The sequence below is a fragment of the Helianthus annuus genome, chromosome 12 (assembly GCF_002127325.2).
Source record: "Helianthus annuus cultivar XRQ/B chromosome 12, HanXRQr2.0-SUNRISE, whole genome shotgun sequence".
In the NCBI taxonomy this organism is placed as follows: domain Eukaryota; kingdom Viridiplantae; phylum Streptophyta; class Magnoliopsida; order Asterales; family Asteraceae; genus Helianthus; species Helianthus annuus.
In genome coordinates, this window is record NC_035444.2 from 162,327,795 (window position 1) to 162,350,934 (window position 23,140).

The window sequence follows — 23,140 nt, forward strand, 5'->3', positions numbered from 1 at the left end:
AAAACTACACACACGACATTTTCTTTTTTGAATTTTTTTTACAAATGTGTTTATAATACACGCATCTACGTTTATGAAAAAAAATTTTGGTCCACCTCGCCCCGTACGGTGTAGTTCTCACGGTTCTTACAACTCGAGGTGTTTCTCATTTTAACGTCCCCTATTTTATGTATATCTAATTATTATTACTAAGGATTAATTGCATATTTCCCCTTATAAAACTCCTTAATTGCATATTTACCCAGTCCAAAATTATTATTGCATATATCCCCTTCCTTAACTAATAAAATTACATATTTACCCATTTTGATTTATTTTATTAAAAAGAAATCATATAATGACTTTTTTACCCTCAATTTCACTAAAATTTAAAAAATTGTATAATTACCCATTTTTTACTAGTTTTTGAATTTTGTTCATAATTTTTTTGGTTTTTGTTTTGCTAGTTAGTTCCTTTTTTTTTTTTCAATTTTGCATCGTTTCAATTTTTTTTTTTTTGTTTTTATTTTGAAACTGTATTTATTTATCAAAGTTTTTATCATATACAATATTTATTTTTAATGTGATTTACAATCTTCTACTATATGATGATAGAACGTAATAAACTTTTAAATATTAGAACTGATTATTTTGTCTCCATATGATGAGTTTTATATGAAAATGACATTCCAATCTGATGAGAAAAGAAAACAAATTGATACACGATAGTTCCAGTATAAATGATTATCAAAAGTTTTCCTTTCAAAATATAATCTCTTAACGTTTCAATCTATAGCTCACATACACTTAGTAACGATGCAAAAAAAAAAAAAAAAAAATCTAACTAGCAAAATAAAAACAAAAAAATTATGAGGGTAAAACAGTAACAATGCAAAATGGATTAATTATACAATTTTTAAAATTTTAGTGAAATTGAGGGTAAAAGAGTCATTATATGATTTTTTTTTAATAAAACAAATCAAAATGGGTAAATATGCAATTTTATTAGTTAAGGAATGGGATATATGCAATAATAATTTTGGGCTGGGTAAATATGCAATTAAAGAGTTTTATAAGGGGAAATATGCAATTGACCCTATTACTAAAGTAACAAATAAATATAAGGTATTTGCTTAAATGCGTCATTAATAGTGAGTAATGTTATATTCTGTTTAACTTGGTATGGATAGTTCATGTTAGGGTAATATGTGTTTATGTGAAAACTTATTTTTAACATGTGCAATATCAAGAATAATTCAAATTTTGTAATTATTATGTTCTTCGAATACAACCAATCTTATCATTCAACCGTGTAAGTCACGGGACTAGAAAGTAGTATCTAACAAAAAACACACACCTACACACTTTCTCTCTCATCGTTACACACTCTTCTCTCTCTCTCTAAACACCAGCGCACAACCACCATCCCCACCACCAGTGGCGGACTCACCTTATGGGGTGGGTGGGCGGCCGCACCCCTTGAAAAGAAAAATTTAGTGGTATTTTTCGCGAAAAATCCCGACCGCATCCCTTGAAAAATTCCGACCGCAACCCTTGGATATTTTCGTCTGCACGCCTTAGAAAAAAATATTAGGAATTTATATAAAAAAAATTGTGAACACGATTGTAACCCGATCAAATTATGTAAACAAGTTAGCCAACTGACCTCTTTAATAAAACTTAAATTCAATCCATCAACCCCAATAACTTAAAACTCATTCAAGCCCAACCCAACTACTAGTTTTGTTAAACAAAATCAGTCCACATAATTAAAAAAAAAAAAAAAAACCCAAATCGCTGCCACTTGCCAGCGACTCCCGCCCTCCCTCTGCCTCACCAGCATAATTCCGGCCGGCGACTACAAAATTCCGGCTGCAAACTGGTTAATTGAGGCCGCCCCTGACAGGTACAAGTTTTGTTTTGTTTTGTTTATTTTTTTTATTTTGATATTATGCGATTTTGTTCAAGAGTCATGAGATAATAGGATTTTAGGATGGGTTAAAAAAGTTTAAACTTTTATATGTTTTGAGGTTATTTGGGGTTGTTCTAGTCCTTATAGTATGGGTTTGTTGTTTCTTAATTTCTTATTGATTATATGATTCTAGTATAGGGTTTGAAAAGATGAAATTCAAAAATTGAACTTAAATAGGTAATTCGATTTGTTTTGATGTTTTATTGGGTTTTTTCAATAGAAACAGATATATATATTTGTTAAAAAGGTTTAAAATTTTATATGTTTTTATGTATTTTTTGTTGATTATATGATTGTTGGTTGGTAAATAACAATTACTAGGGCTTGAAATTCAAATGGCCCCGGCCCGATCTGATTGTTAGGAACTAAGGTTTAATTGTTTGAAAATTGAAATGGACCCGACCCGATCGATCTGATTCGACCTGCTATGAAACTTTGTTTGTTTGTGTTTACTTGTTTTACATGACCCGACCCGACCCGATGCAACCCGCTATGAACCGATTTTTTTTATATAGCTAGGGGTCTAAAATCTTTAAAAAAATATCCGCACCCCCAGGAAAAAAATCCTGGATCCACCACTGACCACCACTGCCCCACCATCATCCCCACCGTTGCCACCACCATCGCACTACTGCCACCTCTAAACACCCAACACCACCGTCTCACCCCCCACACCCCCCCCCCCTCCCGTCTCACCTCCACCACTAGTGCCGCCCCACTGCCACCACCGCCACCGCCCCATGGCTTACTATCCCGAGACGAATGGTACAATACAAGTTGTGAATTTGCAAAAGCAAAGCAAAAGAACACCAAATTCCCAAATACCACAATACCAAGAAGCATTCACTTAAGCAAAGCGGAAATCATAGAAAGAGAAGAGGTTTACAACGTAAAAACAAACTAAATTAATTAATCCAATTCAAGCCATTTAAAATAACGAATTATCTCTTCATAAACCTCAAAGCTTTCCTCAGCAAGACGATTCATTCCTCTTGACAGCCTGCAAATATTAATCAGCATGTTAAATATATGATGATTGATGATTGATGAGAGGTTCACACACACACACATATATATATTTATTTACCTTAGTGTTAGATTTATGGTATTTCCTGTATGCCTTTGTACCCATATGAAGTAACCTGGTCTGTTTATCTATGAGTAGGATAAGATTGTTAGCATGGTGAAACCGGGTTTGGTAAAACGACGCGTGTTCAGCTTCGAGCTCCCTGAGCTGGTGTTCAGCAGTAGACATCAGATAGTCTAACCTGATGACATTCACATCATTTCGTGGTAGACACGTTAAATCATCGAAACCCGCGTTCACAAGCGGATACTTGGAAGCAAATTGGCTCCTTGTCTTTACCCGTTGCTTCCTGATGAAATTAATTCCTTGTGTTTATTAAAAAAAAAAAAAAAACTTGACAAAGTACATAGTTAAAAAAACTGTAAGATGTAACCCAAACCTTGTGTTATCAGAATTCGCAGGCTGTTGGTACGCCCCCTGAGACAGCTTAAATAACGCAGCGTATTTGGGCATGAGTGCCATTTCTTGTTCAGTACATTGGCAGCCCTCATTGAAGTAATTTATCCACTCCCCTTCCAACTCGTCAAGTTTGGTTGGAGAAACAAAGGTGAAGCAATCTCCGATGAAAGTTGCACTAATCGGAGTATGGCAATACGGAAAGTAATGGCCAACACCCTTGGATATGTTCGGGTAGCGCTGAAAGAATTCGTCACGATCCATACGAGGAGCACGGACACGACTAACTTTTTCTCGGCCACTCATGTCTTGTTCATTTTTGGTGCTGCATTTACCGCTATTGTCTGTGCGGCGGCGTTTGATGACACTGCCTGCTTCTTCATCTGCTGAAGAGGAAGGAATTACCGCGTTTTCAAGCGTGGTATCCAATTTGTCAGATGAAGCAATTACGGTGGCGTTGTTATCAGCCATTGTGATCAACTTAACTTGTTTGCAGGTAGAATGTGTAATATTACTGTCAAGAATTACAAATCGAATGATTAAACTACTGAAAGTAAAGCAATAAGAAGGCTCACAAAGTAATGATCAGTGCTCCCCCTCAATAACAGCAACCAAGATAGCAACGGTTAACGTGATTGAAGAGAAGGAAAGGAAAGAATAGACATTCCTTGTACAATCATATACCAAATTGAAGCAATATACGTATTATTATTATTATTATTATACATATAAAGCCCAAACAATGCTTTAGCACAATAACCCAGTTCTGGTCCAAAAGAAGCTAGCCCATCTAGAGATATATGCAAAATTTAGAGAGTACGTGTATCTTTGACATGAATTGGGTGTATATATATTTCAACAATTACACACCCATATATAAAGCAATTATCTGTATTTATCTTGGTCTTAGATCTTGTTTCATTTCAAAACTATTAGTTCTCTTTTTATTTCTAGAAATTATATACTTGCCTTTGGTTTCATAGAAATCCAAATACTTTCCTTTATAATCAAAATAATTGTATATTTTTTGTGTTATTATTTAGCCAAAAATATTTTGCTGTTCTATTTAAAAAAAAAAGAGAGAGTTTATTTATTTTTGTTGTTCTATTTTGAAACAAAGGGATACTTTATCTATTTAAGACCAACTTTGAAAAAATTTGTTATTTGCAGAACTTACAGAACCTTTTGTAGCCAATCATTTTATTTGATTTTTCTTTTATTTATTTTATTTAAATTTTCTTTTATTCTTTAGTAAAGGGTAAAAAAGTACATATGATATCCCACGTTATCATACATTTTTAAATCTCCTTATTTTTCTCAGTTTCAAACGTACAATAACAAATTATTAATAATTTATTTTGAAAAGTCAATTTAATCAAATCTTTTATTTTTTTATTAAATCGTTTAATGGAAAATGTAAATCAGGGTAACTCTTTTCTATTATTATATACATATATGTGATCGATGTATTTACATCTGTATATTTGACCAGTTGCATGTATGTAATTTGCATTTTACATATGATCCATCCAATTGTATGTAATTCTTTATTTTTAACATGTATAATTAACCAAATTATATATGTGCAAGTGTCCTATATAATTACAGTATATTAACATATGTAAATCTTCAAACTTATCATAAATATCTTCAAAGACTAACGTCTATTTACATACATGAAAATCTTTATAGCAATCATATTTTTTAAGTTTACCATCTATTTACATAAGACTTCATATTAATCCTCCATTTTTCAAAGTGAGTGTCGATTTACATATATAATCTTCATACCAATTATCAAGTTTTTAAACTTATCGTATATTTAAATACACGTAAATCTTCAAGTTGGTCGTCTATTACATATATGTAAATTGTTACATGTATATACGTACATCTTCAAGTTGGTCGTCTATTACATATATGTAAATTAACTGTTTACATATATGTAAATGTTACATGTATCTATAAGTGAACTATTTACACATATGTAACCACACCATTACATGTATGTAATAATTTTTCTATGCATAGCTACCAAAAAAAAATGAAATTCTAAATAAAACTTCAAAATTAATATTTATAACTTACTAGATCTATATTCACTAGATCCACTCAATTAATTACTTTAATGAAAGAAACAAAATGAATTGAAATCCTTTCTGAAACTATGTACCGTAGAATGAAAATGAAAAGCAAAACTAATCGGAAGACTACAATTCATTTTGAAAAGTAAAAATCAAAACTAAAATATTGTAGACTTTCTCAACAACCAGACTTCCATTTTGAGATTGCGTTTTTAATACATGAATAATTTTGCTACCGAAGATAGAATTTAGATACACTGTGACAATAATATATATTGTAGTTTCATCGGAGAATTAATATGTATGTTTTTCGATCCCATTTTTTCATCTGTGGGTGATAGAGAGCAAAACATGGAGAAAAAATAGGAAATGACTTTTTGAATCTTCCAAATATGCCCTTTTTAATTTATTAAAATGTGTCTCAAAATTCTATTTATTACGATAATGCCATTATAATTTCAAACCATTGATCAAATGATCTAACGTTTGTAATTAGTTCTGAAAGTTCTGTAAAAAAATTGAGTTCTGAAATGATCTTAACTCTATATATATATATATATATATATATATATATATGGAGCCGCTAGAATGAAAACCACCCCGAGTTGTAAGAACCGCGAGAACTACACCCCACGGGTGGGCGTTCACCATGATTTTTTTTTTTACAACTAGATGTGTGTATTATAAACACAACCGTAAAAAAAAATTTAAACGCCGTGGCCGAGGGGGTAGTTTTTTACACCACAAATTTGGTGAAAAAAAAGAAAAAAGAAAAAAGAAAAAAAATTAAAAACACCAAACTTGTGGTGTAAAAAACTACCCCCTCGGCCGCGGCGTTTAAAATTTTTTTTTACGGCTGTGTTTATAATACACACATCTAGTTGTAAAAAAAAAATCATGGTGAACGCCCACCCGTGGGGTGTAGTTCTCGCGGTTCTTACAACTCGAGGTGGTTCTCATTCTAGCAGCCCCCTATATATATATATATATATATATATATATATATATATATATATATATATATACTAGCCATTTACCCGCGCGATGCAGCGGGAATAGCGATTTACATGGATCCTATATTCTTATGGTCTAAGTCATATTTATTTGGTGGATTATTTTTATCAAGACTTATGATCCCATACTCCATCTCGCTTGTTTAAGCAGATTCATTACCTTATCATATACTTAGGCCTCGTTTGTTTGCATCTGAATGGAATCAATCAGAGGTTGGCTATGATTCGCTCAGAGGTTTTGGTGTTCGTTTGACATCTGAATGAGGATTTCAACTCTTAACCATTCATATTTGAGAAGTCGCTGGACAATTCAGAGGAGTGGAGCCTCTTATTCGGTCAAAGGCTCTGATTCACCAAACAAGGCCTTACCCTTAAAAACCTTCGGACTCGTTAATTTTTTTTTTTTTTTTTTTGAAAATTCATCTGTTACTCGGTTAGTGCTAGATCATCCTCTTGCCATTACATTATCATATTGTGGCATGTCTATTTAGACTTTGGTAGGCCAGACACTTCATCACATATTACCTAGACAACATTATTAGCTTTACTCACTTCCAACCCTTGCATCAAATTCTCACGAGTCCCGATTCGGTCATCCCACTTTCCGCTTTAGTTACCGCCATTTCATTATATTTATTGATGATTTTAGCAGATTCACAAGAATCCGCTATCTCATCGTTCTCAAGCTATTGATTCTTCGTTATTTTATCTTTTGTTGAGAACATCTTTTCCTACACCATCAAACACTTACAGTGTGATGGTGCTCCTAAGCTCACACGAGGCTCGATGAGTCAGTTTCTTTTTAAGTCAGGCATTACAAATCTCCTTTCATGTCCATACACACCCAACGAAATTGGGTAACTGGGTGGAAAACTATCATTTGGCTTACGATTGATCAGGTCTTGCTCTTTCTCAAGTTTTAGATCTTCAAAGTTATCAAGTATTCATCATATTACAAGCATTATCATAGTTTCAAAACCTCATATATGTATAATAGTAAATCTAGATATGAAGTAAAACCTTAATTAGATCCGAAAACATCATCCAGAACACAATTTTGCATAAACTGAGAAGTGAGAGGCCAAGCAAGCCGCAACGTTTCAAGTTCTAAAAAGATAAACGACAAAAGACCTAGCTATTACTCGTTACAACATTACCCTTGCTCCCTCCAAACATAAAGATAACTTTACAAGGTTATTCAGTCACCACACACTTTAATACCCGTTATTCCCTCCATACACAGATCCACCATAGTCAGCAGCAGGTGGCGGTGCATGGGCGACAGGAGGTGGTTGAGACGGGTAAGCAGGAGCATGACCCGAGTAAGGGTTATAGCTTCCTTGGGCAGGTGGCTGAGCAGTTGAATTCTGAGTTGCAGTTGCCGCTTCAGCAACAAAATTCTGAACCAACAAACAAAACAAAAAAAAGGAAATATTGATTACCCACCAAAAGAAGTATACGACACATTAAATTGGTTACTATTAATCTCTAATGGGTCAAATGGTCAAAATGCAAAAATAACCCCTAAATCATGGTATTCAAAAATACAACTTTTTCATTGAAACAATACAATTTCTGTGATCATACTTCACACAACTAAGTATTTATATAAAAAAAAAAAAAAAAATTGGAAAAAGTGTTTCGGGTACAACCATTTCAACCTGTATCGAAAATTACCATGTTGACCGCATTTTGACCCGATACCCAGGTTGGCCATTTTTACATCTAATAAAATTATGGAATAATATAATACCTGTATCAACTGCTGAGCTGTCTGAACTTGTGAAGCTGAACCGTTAATCTCAACAGTCATTTCATCAGGAACACCTCTTGTTTCTTGTATAGCAATGGTTGCACCACTAGCTCGTCTAATATAACTAATATTAGTGCCCGACGTACCAATTACGTACCAATTACAGCATCAGCATATGAAAGAGGATTTGCATGTTCTGTGACACCAACACATAAATAGCATCTCACTTTTGTGAATTTCGTTCAAAGGTTTGTTTTTTCGCATATGGATCCAAAAGGTAAATTGAATAATTTATAAAACCCATTTAAGCTATTGACCATAAAGGATAAACCAAAAACACCAGCAACATCAAATTAAAATGCAGCCGTTGACCAAAATGCAGCAATTGGCCAGGCATATTTTTGGCAACTCGATTCTAAAATCATCATAATGACCCATTATTAAATGGTAATAATAAAGAAAAACTTCAAAGTGATCACAATAATCAACATCTATAAGTATTCCCATGCTAATTAACCAAAATGAACAGCGGCACAAAACCAAAATGAAGCAGCCAACACAATATCAAACAACCATTTCGGAATCAGTTCGTAAGTAAACCAAACAACCATTTCTTTGCAGTTCATGAGTAAACCAAACGAAAGACCACACAATATCAAACAAACGTTTTGGAATCAATTCAACCACTCAACCCATGCGCGCTTTTACTGACATAGGCCTGAAGGTAAAAGAAAATTTAGATTATACAGCCTGATAAAGAAATAGCATATTCTAGATGATGGCGTAAAACAATTTTGAAAGCTTTACTTGAAAATGGAAGCTTCGTTAATCTCTATTAAAGGAGGATTATCTTCTTCTGTTACATCAACCTACTAACAATTTGAGCATTAATCTCTATTAAAGGAGGATTATCTTCTTCTGTTACCATCTGATTGAAATGCTTGAATTCTTTTTTTTTTTTTCAGTATACAATGCAGGTTAGGAATTCTTGGTGAAAACAGAAAGTCTTAGGGAAATGTGACCACTCAACCTACTAACAATTTGAGCATTAAGACCGTGGGGTATGGTGGGGCTTGGGTTGGGTTGGGGGCATGAGTTGACATGTGGAGTTGGAGCCCTTCCACCGGTGAGTGACGTGTCCGTGGGGTATGGCGGGGCTTGGGTTGGGGGCGTGGCTTGGCAGTTTATTAAAAAAAAATTGCAAACACCCGCCATGACAAGGCGGTGGACAGCGAATAGGAGGCCGCCACATCGGATCTCAAGCCCGCCCCACGCCCGGCTTCAAACCCAAGCCCATGGTTTTAAAAAACGGCTGAGGCGTGCGCCTCGAGGCGCGCCTCAAGGCGAAACGGCCGAAAAACGATTCTGAGGCGCGCCTCAGGGGGTGTATACTGTATGTGCGCCTCAGAGGGGCTGAGGTCAGGTGCGCCTCAGGGGTTTTTGATATATGTTTTTGATGTTTTTGAGTTTTTGTGTCAATTTCAAGCAATTTATGTCTTTTTTATGTGTGTTTTTGATTATTTTGATGAATTTGATGATGAATTTAGTTACTATTACTATTTTTATAAGATATATAATATTTATATTTATTTTTTAACTCCGACTCGGGCTTACACCTCGGTTCGCCTCAAGGCTTACGCCTCGTGAGGCGAAGGGAAAACGCCTCGAAACTCGTTTCCGTTTTTTTAAACCTTGCCCAAGCCCCAAGGGCCACGCCCCATACCCCACAGTCTAAGTTATGTCTAAGGATTTAGTTCATCTATTAGCAGCACATTACTCAAAGATCCACCTGTGTGTCGTAATTGATACCCATTACTGGCCCCTTTGACTTGTGGATGTAACACCACATAACATGTAGTTGCAGCATTGTCATGATGTGGCAGATCAAAGAGCAGCATTAGCCCAACGATTTGCCACGGTCCTCCAGGACTCGCCTAATGCTCCTCTAGAACTTTCTATTTCACAAAAAAAATATAAATAAAATCAAAAAAACATCAAATCCTAAAAACACATAAAAGAAAATTAGCAAAGCAAGCGTTTGTGTAGAAAAAAGCATCAAAGGATCACCTGGTACGCTACAGCAAGTGACCTTAATCCGCAGTCTGCAGATTAATCAATGACGCCTTGAACTGGCGTTCTATGTCTGTTTGTTGTGTGCAAGATTCGAAACATACACCAATGAAACAAAATAATTGGTTTGATTCTTTTTCATGTTTAGTTTTTGAAAGTGACCAGCTTGATTTGTGCTATCAACAATATAAGCAACTCTCCTAAAGAACATATGAACCCTAGTAGCAATCGCAATCGCCTCGATTTAACCATGTTCGCACTTTTTACATTATGAAGAACAAAGGATAGGATACCTGGGGCAAGACTGGCCTTGCGAGCTGCTACATTACCAGCTTTCTTTGCTTCAATGAAACTAACTTTGTTATTGATTATGAGCAGAGTGATAATACCCACAAAAGACTGCCAATCAGGCGGCTTTCCCTACAACATTTTGAATTCAATCAAGGTTTTACAGAGGAGAAAATGGTAATTTTAATAAAATCATGTATTAAATTAGGGTTCTTAGTTTTTACTCCTCAATTTGCAATGTCAATCGCCATAATAGCAGCAGCTTCCATAACCCATGATAATGTGTTCCACATAAATCCTAAATACTTCAAGAATTTGCTCTCCTAAACACAACCACATCATAAGTTCATCAAAATTTAAATACAACTGAGAACAAACATTAACATAATAACAAAATTCGCCATGAAAACACAGAAAATGACAAGTTTTTATAAAATAAAAAATGTTAAAGTGGCCTAAACCCTAGCTTCGTCAGATAAATGACACAAAAAGTTAAGGATCAAGACTTAATTGATATTGATTTACTAAGAAAATCAAATATAGGTATAGACTTTTACCTGATTCACCAGACCAGAAAAATGAAAAGTCGGTTTCACGGCCGGAACCCTAACAGCTGCCATCACCGTTCTCTCTCTCTCCTCTTGTAGCTCCTCTTTTCTCTCTCTAACTCCAGATATCTCTTTCTATCTCTCTCTCTTCTGTGTTCTGAAGAAAGAAATGGGATGATCAATGATAAACCAACAAAAGAGAAATTGAAGCATAAGAGAAATTGAAGCATAAGATGACAGATAGTTGAAATCACCACCGTCTTCACCAGATGCGACGGCTAGGGATCCATCTTCAACCATCTTAGGGAAGGTGTCCAGATCCTCGGGAACAATAGCTTACGGTGAACAGATCCAGATCTAAAATCTTAATCTTTGAGTAAGAGAGAGAGAGAGAGAGAGAGAGAGAGAGAGAAAACGAAAAGGAAAGGGGCGGTCGGATTCATCTTTGATTTGTGTTTTCTCTCCCCCTGATTATCTTTCACAATGGACAAAGTTTTCAAAATGAATGGTCCAAGTGTTGTATTGTATTTAAAAGGCTTGAGTGAAGTAAGGGTATAAGTGGAAAGTGATGTTTTATGGTGCTTAAAAGACTTGTACATCATGCTTTAAAGGTGTTTTAAGGAAATTTAAATGACCTTAAGAAGTCCTTTGGATATGCTTATTAATATAGTATATATATATATATATATATATATATATACTAGCTGTTTACCCGCGCGATGCGGCGGGAAACATATCACTTAGGATGGTTAGTTAGGGCTACGTACGGGGCGGGAAACATACTCGATTCTGTTAGTTTATCAATCCTCTCGGGTAAATATCAACGTAATAGAATGTTAGGACTTTCTTTCTTTGAATTTTAAAGAAAATCAGAATAAGTTTGAAATCAAACTACATCTGGTTACTCTAGGAAAATCACATTTCGGATTCTAAAACTAATAACAATAAAAAAAATAACAAACATACCTTAGATATGTCATTTGTCCCCAAGTTAAGCCCAAATCTCCAATACAGCTAAACAAACGGGCCCCATACATGTGAGTACTCATACTCAGCCCATATTGAAATTATTAGAACAAATGCATTATTAAAAACCATTCTAAGGGGCTGTTTGGTAGCCTTTTAATGACCATTCAGATGCTACCTCTTAATGGTTTAAAAGCTCTGACTGAATAAGAGGTAACCTCAAGTCTGAATAGTTAAGAGGTAACCTCTGAATGGTGAATCATCACATGTCACATTCTTCTACCTTCTCATTGGTAAAATTTTTAATGGTTCCATTAAGAGGTAGCCTCTTAATGACCATTCAGAGGCTACCAAACAGCCCCTAAATGTAACCCAATACAAACAAAAAATAACCCTTAACACTTTGATTCAGCAAGACTTCATTAAGCTATCCATCACTTCTCTAAAGTAATGTGATACCATGGTTAGAAACATCAATGATTAACATCAACAGGGTAGCCTTTCTGGCTTGCTTTCAGGATCCACAAGATCAAGCTTAAACTGTTAACAAGGAATATTAGTAGGAAATAGTATATTTTACATGTATTAGAAAAATGTGGAGTTGATGATGATTTTTTTGATCACATATAATCAAATAGTCATTTTGGATCCTGAACACCCTCAAAACGCTAAAAGCTTATATTAAAATAACGAACACCCCCCTTACATTTCATTTCACCGGTCCATGAACAGTGGATTGATCACATATAATCAAATAGTCATTTGGATCCCAAACACCCTCAAAACGCTAAAAGCTTATATTAAAATAACAAACACCCCCTTAGATTTCATTCCATTAAGCCTTTGAGAGTTTGGTTGCGAATATACCTGGCAAAATGGGTTTAGCGGGTTGGGTTATAATGGGTTTGGTTCATGACCAGTCATTTAAATAAATGTTATTTTGCTTCAGATCCAAATAGAGTGATAAATATGGGTTTGGGTCAGAATGAGCTATGACAATAATAGATTCAGGTTAGAATGGTCTATGACATTTGCATTATGAAAATTGGGAGATCAGTTAACAGTTTCGAATTACTAACTATCTGTTACTTTCTTATTTTTGTTTTAACTGGTTATTACTTTAACTTGTTCGGTTATTCGTTTTAATCAGTTTGGTTCTCACAAATCGACTACTCGCGATGACGGCGATAACCTTCACACTCGTTTTAAGTTCTTTTTGTCAAATATAAAAGAAAAGATATAGAATTTATAAAAAAAGGTATTAAGAAATACTACATGGTGGCACCAAAAACCTATAGCAAATCAGCACATTTTTGGCTACCAACATGAGCTCAGGGCTAATGTCTAAAGAAATTATGAACCATGCTTGTGGAGACTTGCAATAGGGACCCAACGACAATGGGGGTTGAGCAGCCCATAACCAAAAGCCATGTACCAATAGTGCGACATAGGTTTGCAACTATCTAGTTACGTCACTATAAGGTTCTCATTTGTATATGTAATTTTTTTGTATTGCATGAATAAAAAAACCAAAATTAGTACATTTTAATATAATTGTGATTGTTTATTAAAACTCTACTAAGAAACACACATGCTAGGCTCATATTGACGTTAGCTTCAGACTATTATCAAGCATGTCGATTCCAGCTTCTTGGTTAGCATCGAGTTGTGTATGGTGCAAACAACAATAAGACTGCGTTGTGGCAACCGTTAGCGCTGCGGTGAGCCACGTTGGCAGCCAGGTGGCTCGCGAGCATCGCAACGGGTGCCGCAAGCGGTCACGCTTGAGCGCCGGGGTGAGCATGGTAGCCTGGGCAAGCAAATGTGACTCCATAGATCAGAAAATCCTCACCAGCAAGTCACTAAGCCAGAGCAATAAGCCACCCCCACACAATCTGCTGTGCCGGAAATGCCGAGTACAGACCGATGTGATTGACCATTGACAATTATTGGTTAGTTTGATGATAAAAACACATAAAATGAAGTGCTTCAGTAGGTAGGTAACCGGAATCCTTACGTTATCCAGGTTCCGTATTTGTTTCATTGCTCCATCTGGGCCCTCACCACTGAACTTAAATTTCAACAAGTTGATCGTAAATAATCATGTGTAAATAATTAAAATAAATATGTTGTTTAACAGGGCTAAATGATTTCACCCAGACCCTTGATTTAAAAAAAGAATATACATTTAAAGAAACTCACTTGTGCCATTTATCCCAGGAGCTCTCCTTTCTTAGTACTTCAATCTCTGCCATAATGCTTCTTTGTCGACCTCCTTGTCATCATCTTCATCAATAACCACAAAAAAAATGACAAAAAGATTAGTCATCTTCTTCATCAATAGCCACAATTGATATGTCATAATTATTAGAATATCAAGATCTGATTACATTTTGAGTCTGAGCATGTTAAAAAAAAAATGCAAATAAATATTAAGATTTAGAGTCTCTTAACAAACCTGAATAATGGAAAATTGACGTTTCATTATTATCTTTAGCAAAACTGCAATAACCAGAACCTGTAGTCTTCAATTAATTTGTATCAAATTCAAAAAGAACTGCATAAATCATATAATTTGCTATAAATCATGATAGCACAACCCATTAACAACTCAAAAACAAGTGATAAACAAGAATATGGGGCTATGCTAACAAAAATTACCTTTAGATTGCTCAGCATCTTTACAGTTGCTGGATTAAAATGGAGCAACAAAAAAATTATAATCAGATATTGTATAAAAGAAAATAAAGTTATGTTATCGGATATAAGGCTATTGATTATAGAACAAGCTACCTGCATGATGAACTTCAAGTAGTTATTGATAGAATAGACAAGTGCCGGAACAGCAAGAAGCACATTGTTCCTGGTCTCGCAGCCCGATCTCACACGATTTAGCAAGGTAGACTTAAGATACACACATCAACAGCGCCATTACTTATAAGCTCCTAATTTGGACCCATACCATGTACCAGCACAACAAGGGCCTGTTCTAGGGATCCCGTATCGTCCCTCCCTATGCAGATACAAAACAAAAAAAAAATCAGAATTTGAGAGCAGGTAAAACTGTAAAAGTAAATGTGAAATTTATCATAGGATTACCTAACAGATGAATTATGTGGAGCAAATGCAGAAGCAATGGCTATGCGAAAACAGATGGCATGTGACTTGCGGATATGCTTCACCTGCAAAGCAAAAGACACAAATATTAAAGCAATATATCTTCAACCTTGAGGATACGAAAGTTACTTTCTCACAAAAACTATCTGGTATTAATAAATGCTATTTAAATCGAGCAGCAACAAATAAATTAACAATAAAATTTTCAATTTCCACTTTAATAAAAGTTCAACAAAGATTGAAATTAACAACATGCAGATTAATAATATTGATTAGATCTTAGGAGTGAACATCATACCAGATTCAACTCATCAGAACCCTAGCCATCATGATGGAGGCGGCAGCTATGGCATTTTGTCCCAGTTTTCGGATCGGATCCGATTCACCACATAACCTACAATATTCCTGCACCCAATAAATACAGAACATCAACGTAACTTCTGGACATTGACTTCTTAAGCTACATCTAAGACATGAATAATCATAATCAAACAAAAATAAGATATAAAGTCCTCCCGGAATGGCAAAAACAACGGAACCCTAAATCCCCAAATCTTCCATCGCATTGATTGGATATAAACATCATTTTTAAAGAAAATAAAAATAGTTTGGTTAAATATAAAAAAAGATCAATTTTCTGAAACATACAATTGAAACTCAATTTATAAACAAAGTTATTTAGAGGATGTAGTGGGTAATGAAGGATTTTTAGAAAGTTTGATGTCAAATTAAACTCAATTATAATTCACACATTTCGCACAATAACTCTATTTATATTTTGATCAAATCACTATTTTAGTCGAAAAACTAACTGGACCGGAATAGGAATATGTGAATGGAGGATCGTACTTTATGAGTATAGTATTGCGTTGTCTCTCAATTGGAGGATAATGGTGAGAAGTTAAAAGAAAAGTGTTATTATTTTTTGGGACAAAAAGAAGTCAAAGGTGGTGAAAGTGTTGTGAAAAGTAGCCAACTCACTTAACCTTGTGAAGGTGGGGCTTATATGTGTTTAATGGCACTGTGTATACAGTTTGATACTCCTTATCTATAATATAAAATCTCAAACCCACCATACTTACAAAATTACCATTTTAACGTCCTTAGTAAATATATTTAACTTTATTAAAAACACTTCATTGCAATAATTAACAAATTATTATGACTGGTATGTAACGTTGTTAAAGAAGTTGAAATATTGACAGAATTTGGACGTTTATCGTATCTTAATTTAAGTCGATGAAAAACAAACCAAACATATATCTTACTGAAGAGCAGGAGCATTTATACAGATGCAAAAAGCAACAGCTGAACATTTATCCTATCTTAATTTAAGTCAAACAATAAAAAAAAATAAAGTATGATGAACATTTATCCTTCAACATAAAAATAAAGTCAACTGAACATTTATTTTACAACACATGTAAACTGAAACAATACAGGTTACTAAGCATTTATACAGATGCAAAAAGCTACGGCTGAACAATACACATTTATTTTACAACACATGTAAACTAAAACAATACAAAGCCACAGAGCATTTATACAGAAAAACACAGCGAAATGTAAAAAGCCGACAGAACAATACACATGTAAACTAAAACAATACAAAGCCAATAAATGTGAGAAAACTTACAACAATGCAAGAGAGAGATGTAAAAAGCCGACAAAAAATGTAAGACCTTGATGTGAAGAGCCGAGAAACAACGCAAGACCCAGATGAAAGGAGTATTGATATTCTGAAATCGAAGTATAATAGTTGTTAGGTTGATGTTTTGAAGGTTTAATTGATGTAATATTTAGTTCAACTGAGATAAAACTTACAATTTGAAGGTTTAAATCATCTCAGTTGAGTGCTTGTAGAGTGTTGAGCTTGATGTTGAATTTATAGACTTCCAAGCATGCTCCATGTCAGACAACTCACAACTCTGAATAGTTATTATTCATTTACAGCTGCATGCAAAAAGCAAGCTCTCTGACTGGTGATTGCTTTACGGCTGCATTTAAAAGTTAAGTCTCGTTAGTAGTAAAAATACCATTTGCGTGCAGCAGTAAAAGTTGACGGCTGTAAACTGCTTCTCTATATAACTGGTCAGTGTATTACTTCTCACTCTATAATTTCTCACTCCTAATCTTATTGGTTAATACCCTCATTTGTATATTTTCAATGCATAAAATCTTTTTAAATCTTTACTCAAAAAATTAAGATGTTAATTGAAATTATATAATTTCCTTTAAAAAAAATGAAATTATATATTTTTGTGTACATAGAAAAAAAAATGATCTCTTGTTATACCTTTAGAGAACAACACAAAATGGCATCTTGATGTTGCCAAAGATCTTTCAATAACGATTCCCCAACTACCGAACCTGAGCTTAACAAATCCGCTCCTAAATGATACCTGGAAAAAAAAAACAAAAATCAGAATCAAATGTTTTCAAAACGTTGCATCTGTTCGAAGAAAAAAAATTAAATCAGCCTTGGCTCTAAAAGATGCCTCGAGAAATTTAGCCCCTTTCTTAAGCTTTCTTATTTTCTCAAGGTCAGAACATGCAGCTTTCTTATATTTTTAAAGGTGGCCATTTCAATCCACTTATGATAATTTATTAACACATGTCATATGAACAAAAATGAAAAGGTAAAACAAAAATTCAAGAAAGTAGGCCAGTGCGTCGAATTGTTTTAAGGGTATAATGGTCATTTCACTTGGAGTCAAATGAACTTTTTAACATCTTTGAGTGAAAAGGACTAAACACACATGTGTTACAGTTTGGAAAAAACTATATCCATATGTTTAATCTACTTGATATCAACATATCAAACTAATAGTTTTGGACAATTATTTTTAGATAAGGATAGACCTCAATATTTCTTCCATAATAAATAATCTAGCACCAGCCTCAATACCTACTTGGATTAATTACGGATATCAGCTATCAACGATCTAACCATATTGCCATCCTGTTAGACATAAAAAATAGCATCGCTTGAGGAGATAAACAAACAGATGATTGTTTCATTTGTTAAAATATCTTTAAAACGAATTACAATAAACCGTAACTAATGTAAACTATCTAATAAAAACAAACCTGTGTGCTCTATAGTAGAGAATCACCAATGCTAGGAGGATATCCCATGACCACATTCAAGACACCCTTCAGAGGACAAAAATGTAATTAGACATTACGTGATGAGTGATAAAAAAAAGTTATGGTGGAAGTGGGTTTACAGGCGGAATTCCAGATTGAAGGGCCAGCTCAGCTGCTGCTAAGGCGGTCAATGGTGTGAGCTCAGAGGGCTTTATGACCACAGTACAGCCACAGGCAAGAGCAGGGCCAACCTTGCGAGCAATCATTGCGATGGAGAAATTACATGGAGTGATTGCACCAACCGGCTGCAAGTTATTGGAATCAGCAGAGCCAACCTTGCGAGCAATCATTGCGATGGAGAAATATAACAACGTTTTCACGTTCGTGTAAATCACACCAGTCTTGCTTTTTATTTTCTACATTGGAGTTAACATCAAGATAAATAAAGTCAAGAAACATACACCGATATAATCTTCGGTTCACGATCTGAATTACACTCCAACCATGACCATGCAACCGGCAAACATGGGTCGCCACCTTCTTGAGCCGAATCCAACAACTTGTAACCCGATACAAAACTTGCAGCCACAACTCCTATAAATAATTAAAAAAACAAAGAAAAATAAGATTTTTAAAATAATTGTTAGACAAATTTAATCTAAAAAACTTAGTTTACTTACAAATCGTTACAGGAATCCATGATCGTTTATCAAAGACTGATAAAAGTGATGTTGGGAGGCTACGAGTTGCTGCTCGGTTGCTCTCAAAAGCAGCCAAAAACTCTTTGTACTGAACTAATACAGAAATTGATTGCAGAAGTAGATCTCTTAGTTCTGTGCTTGATATTCTCGGGTCGCTGAAATGGGTAACCACAAAAGTAACCTGAATAAAAACATCGAAAACATTAGTTTATACATAAATAGTTTATATCCGTAGTTATAAACTTACAAACATTGAAAAAGAGGAACGTACAAATGAACCAAGTCCTTGTTTTATAAACAAAAGGAGGATCACTCTTTCGCAAAACATGAAAACAATCAACCTGCAAAGCAAGATCAAGAGGGTTTAATAACCTCAAAATATTTTTGGGTAACGCAAAAAAGTGAAAGTTTATATTATGAGGGTTTAATGGCGTACCAGAGTTTCTAAATAAAATTCAGGCACATAACTGAAAACCAAATTCATTTTGCTAAGAACCAGAAGCAACTGAGAAATGCATTCCCCTTTGTTTCCAAGTGGCAAAAAGAGAGACATGGTACCTACGATACAAACATGGATACGAATTTAATAAATAAAAGAGTAAAATGTAACAAAACACCATGATATAATACAAACTATTAAAGCTTCAAAATAATAACTCCCTCCCAACATAGTTATTCCAAATACATTCAAAATCAACAAAGAACTTTAGATTCATAATGTGAACATCAATAATAACAAATTTCACAGCAACAGAATAAGATCATAAAATAACTCCAGCAGCAGCAAAAAATTCCTCAACAAAACGCGTTAAATCAATCTAGATATACTTACCAAAACATCATTACTCATCAAATCAAAATAAAAACTATATAACCATAACAATAGTTCCTCTAATTCACATAACAACTTAAAACTATAAAACGCACAGAAACAACTTAAACTAACACCAGAACATCACAATAACACAGATCTCGTAAACCTAAACAATAACATTCATAACATAGTGCAGATTTACCAAAAACATAAGCCAATAAACAGATTTCTGAGCACCGGAAACGACGTCGTAAAGCCTCTCAACCTCCATTCTCGGTTTCCATCAGAAAAACAGTAAAAAAGTTAAAAAGTTAGGGCTCGTAGACTACAAAGTCCTTTGGATATGTATATTATATATAGTATAGCTATATATATATATACCAGTGTTCAGTTTGGTTTTGTTTGGAAACCTTTAATTCGAAAATCAAACCAAAAACAAATGATGAAATTCGGTTTCGGATCCCAACCATATTAAGATCCCTAAATTGAATACAATTTAAATCCAGATACAATTTGGTTTGGTTTGGTTTTCTTTTTTAGTCAAAACCAGAACTTAAGCAACCCTACATATTCACACCACTATGCATAACATGAAAGATAAACAATAAGATTCGTAATATATCCTGCAAAAGGAAACCACCAAAAAGAACTTACTTGCTCAAACTTGAACGTTGGGGATAAAAAGTAGTTGGAATCATTAACTTCTCCAACAGGTATGTCAACTGGACCCCTCGAATAAGAGCCATCCTACATAACAGAAAATGTGGTTAATGGTAGTGATTAATAGAAGATCGTTGGGTATAACACTTGATCCATTTGAAGATGATGATGCCTACATAGAAATTAAGACTTGCTATAAAAACACACAGATCGTTGGGTATAACACTTGATCCCTGAACTTAAAATCTAACTGTGTATGATTCTTTATGCAAAACTTGCTATAAAAACACACAGAACAGTATGCAAAATATGAAAAAAGATTAGGGTTTTGTGTGTATATTACCTAGAAGACATAAAGTTCATCTTTTTATTGCGAGCCAAAATACCATCTGATGTTGATGTTGAATCACATTTTGAAGTTGATGTAGGGCTGCAGGCTGATCAGTTCTTCCTCAAACATATCATATAAGACAACACATCATCAATCTGTATAGAAAGTTCTGATTTGCAAGAGTAATAACACGATATCAGGCATAATTCCAGTACCTAACACTGACACGAATCAAGAGTAATAACGTTTAATCAAATACGTTACAGGTCCATACCTGAATAGGCTTAGAGCCGTACTTGAACACAACGCCATCAGAGGTCCACACATGTAAAAGTTCAAAGCAACCCGGTAAATCAAGTTCTGCATTGATTTTTAATTCCCAAATCATCATTTTACGGATCTGAAAAATACAAAAAAACCCTAGATCTACAAAATACCAAATACATATAGGGGTGATATGAGGTCTACGAACATACAGGATACCGGATCTGCTTGTTCTTCACTCCCAAAAACGAAAAGAGTGCCACTGAAACCGGATTTGGTGATATGAGCTGTACAAAAACGAAATCAGTTCAATAAAAACGAAAAGAGAGAAAAGGGTAAGAACACAATACCAGCCTACACGGCTCGGACTATTTGGTTCCATGGAAGGATCAAACCGCCGGCGAGGTCGCAGTGAGCCAGTGGCTCGGCTCCGCCTAGAGAAACCCTAGATCTTTTTTGAGAGAGAAGCAGGGAGATGGTTGAAATGGCAAACCCTAAAATCGATTGTACAGTACCCTTGTTTCAGCATTGTTGATGAATTTGAGAGAGAGAGAGAGAAACCGAGGATACCTTCATCGATCTGGTGAAATCCTCACAGATCTGGTGAGAGATCTGGCGAGATCCGAGAGAGAGGCCTGATGAAGTCGCTGCAATCACCGTAGAGAGAGAGAGAGAGAGAGCAGAGGATGAGAGGAAATGTGAGATGAGAAAAACCCTAGTTTGTGTCGTGTGTCCGCATGTTTAGTTTAGGGAAAAGGGTATAAGTGGAAAGTAAAGTTTTCTGGTGCTTAAAAGACTTGTACATCATGCTTTAGAGGTGCTTTAAGGAAATTTTAATGACCTCCTTTGGATATGTATATTATATACTAGCCATTTACCCGCGCGATGCAGCGGGAGTGACGATTTACAATAGGATACTTGTTTACCGTTAATTTATCAGTCGTCCCGTGATATATTGTATAGTACTTAAGTTAATTTTCTTATTCGTGATATGTTGGCACTTGTTTTTCTGTTAGTTTATCAATCCTTTCGTGATATATTTTATAGTACGTTTGTTATTTTTTACTCATAGTATCGGGGTTGGGTACCAAATATGATGCATCGAGTTCATATGTATGACATGATTTTCGGGTTGGGGTTATGTTGAGCTCGACTTAAAAATTCGGGTTCGGGTTGAACCCACCAACCCACAAACTCAGCATGTTTCTAGATATTAAAATGGGAATTGGAATAATATTAGCTTAACCCTTGGATGTAGAAAAAGATACCCGCAGTCTGCTTTCGAAAATAATGGATATCTGCCAATTGCAGAAAAAGATACGTGCATAGTCGCTTACTATGTTTTTATAACTTCTTAAAATTTTTGTTTTCCCTAACTCGTCTTGTAATTTTTATACAACTTTAATGTATACACTTGTGAATACATTGAGAGCTTGAAATCTATGTATTGCTTCCTATCTACGTTCGGAGATAACGGATTTTAGAAATTTATAAATTGATTGTACTATCTATATGAATACAATTTATTCACATACGAATACATTTTATTTATAATTGATACAAATATGTGCGGATTTGCAGCATTTTACATTTCAAATTTGTTTTCTGTGAGTTTTATTTTTTAAAGATCTACTTAACAGTTAAGTAATTGTTAAAGTAAAGAGTTAATGAAAATAAGTTTAACAATTAAAAAGTAGAAGACATTAATTATTGATAAACCTTTTATTAGCGGCAATTCCTGAATTTTTTCTATAATAAATACATTACAACCTTTAGGATTTGAACTCTCAATTTTTTGGTTTTGGACTGTGGAGTACACCACTGACCGCACCCATTTCTGCCTTATTGAGTTGCGGATCGATCATCTGGAAAAGTGGCAGCAGGGGAAGCAATTCCCAAATGGACTACAATTTTTTTTTCATCCAAAGGCAAGAATGTGAATGGGAGCTTTCAATGGACATATTTTGGGTGTTTATTCCATCATTTTTTAGACAGTATAGTCTTAGT

General features: G+C 34.6%; 1 protein-coding gene and 1 long non-coding RNA gene across 34 annotated transcripts; both read right to left on the bottom strand.

Moving 5' to 3' along the window:
• Positions 1 to 2,789: 2,789 nt before the first annotated feature.
• Positions 2,790 to 4,084, bottom strand: LOC110897184. The gene is made up of 3 exons (XM_035981098.1): positions 3,418 to 4,084; positions 3,039 to 3,327; positions 2,790 to 2,951 (listed from the first exon to the last, which is right to left on the bottom strand). The coding sequence occupies exons 1-3, from the start codon at positions 3,903 to 3,905 to the stop codon at positions 2,922 to 2,924; spliced, it is 807 nt and encodes a 268-aa protein (XP_035836991.1). The 5' UTR covers positions 3,906 to 4,084; the 3' UTR covers positions 2,790 to 2,921.
• A 3,438-nt stretch (positions 4,085 to 7,522) lies between these two features.
• Positions 7,523 to 21,869, bottom strand: LOC110896111. 33 transcript variants are annotated; one of them, XR_004875255.1, is made up of 31 exons: positions 21,704 to 21,862; positions 21,484 to 21,627; positions 21,346 to 21,420; positions 21,144 to 21,229; positions 20,882 to 21,038; positions 20,533 to 20,625; positions 19,501 to 19,622; positions 19,336 to 19,405; positions 19,044 to 19,245; positions 18,825 to 18,957; positions 18,504 to 18,668; positions 18,364 to 18,429; positions 18,186 to 18,235; positions 17,570 to 17,675; positions 17,098 to 17,270; positions 16,910 to 17,012; positions 15,572 to 15,678; positions 15,256 to 15,338; positions 14,950 to 15,169; positions 14,818 to 14,846; positions 14,615 to 14,674; positions 14,359 to 14,442; positions 14,174 to 14,227; positions 12,157 to 12,204; positions 11,200 to 11,347; positions 10,867 to 10,965; positions 10,648 to 10,774; positions 10,352 to 10,427; positions 10,074 to 10,239; positions 8,285 to 8,390; positions 7,523 to 7,931 (listed from the first exon to the last, which is right to left on the bottom strand). It is a non-coding gene; the product is annotated as an uncharacterized LOC110896111 (long non-coding RNA). The 33 variants fall into 33 exon arrangements; XR_004875253.1 differs by having other exon boundaries at positions 8,285 to 8,480; XR_004875239.1 differs by having other exon boundaries at positions 8,285 to 10,239; positions 21,704 to 21,863.
• Positions 21,870 to 23,140: the final 1,271 nt, after the last annotated feature.

Excerpts from the sequence above, each read along its gene's own strand:
- LOC110897184 (XM_035981098.1), bottom strand. The coding sequence starts at position 3,905 with ATGGCTGATAACAACGCCACCGTAATTGCTTCATCTGACAAATTGGAT. Across the intron at positions 3,328-3,417 it reads GCGAATTCTGATAACACAAG|GAAGCAACGGGTAAAGACAA; the intron begins GTTTGGGTTACA and ends TAATTTCATCAG. Across the intron at positions 2,952-3,038 it reads ACCATAAATCTAACACTAAG|GCTGTCAAGAGGAATGAATC; the intron begins GTAAATAAATAT and ends TAATATTTGCAG.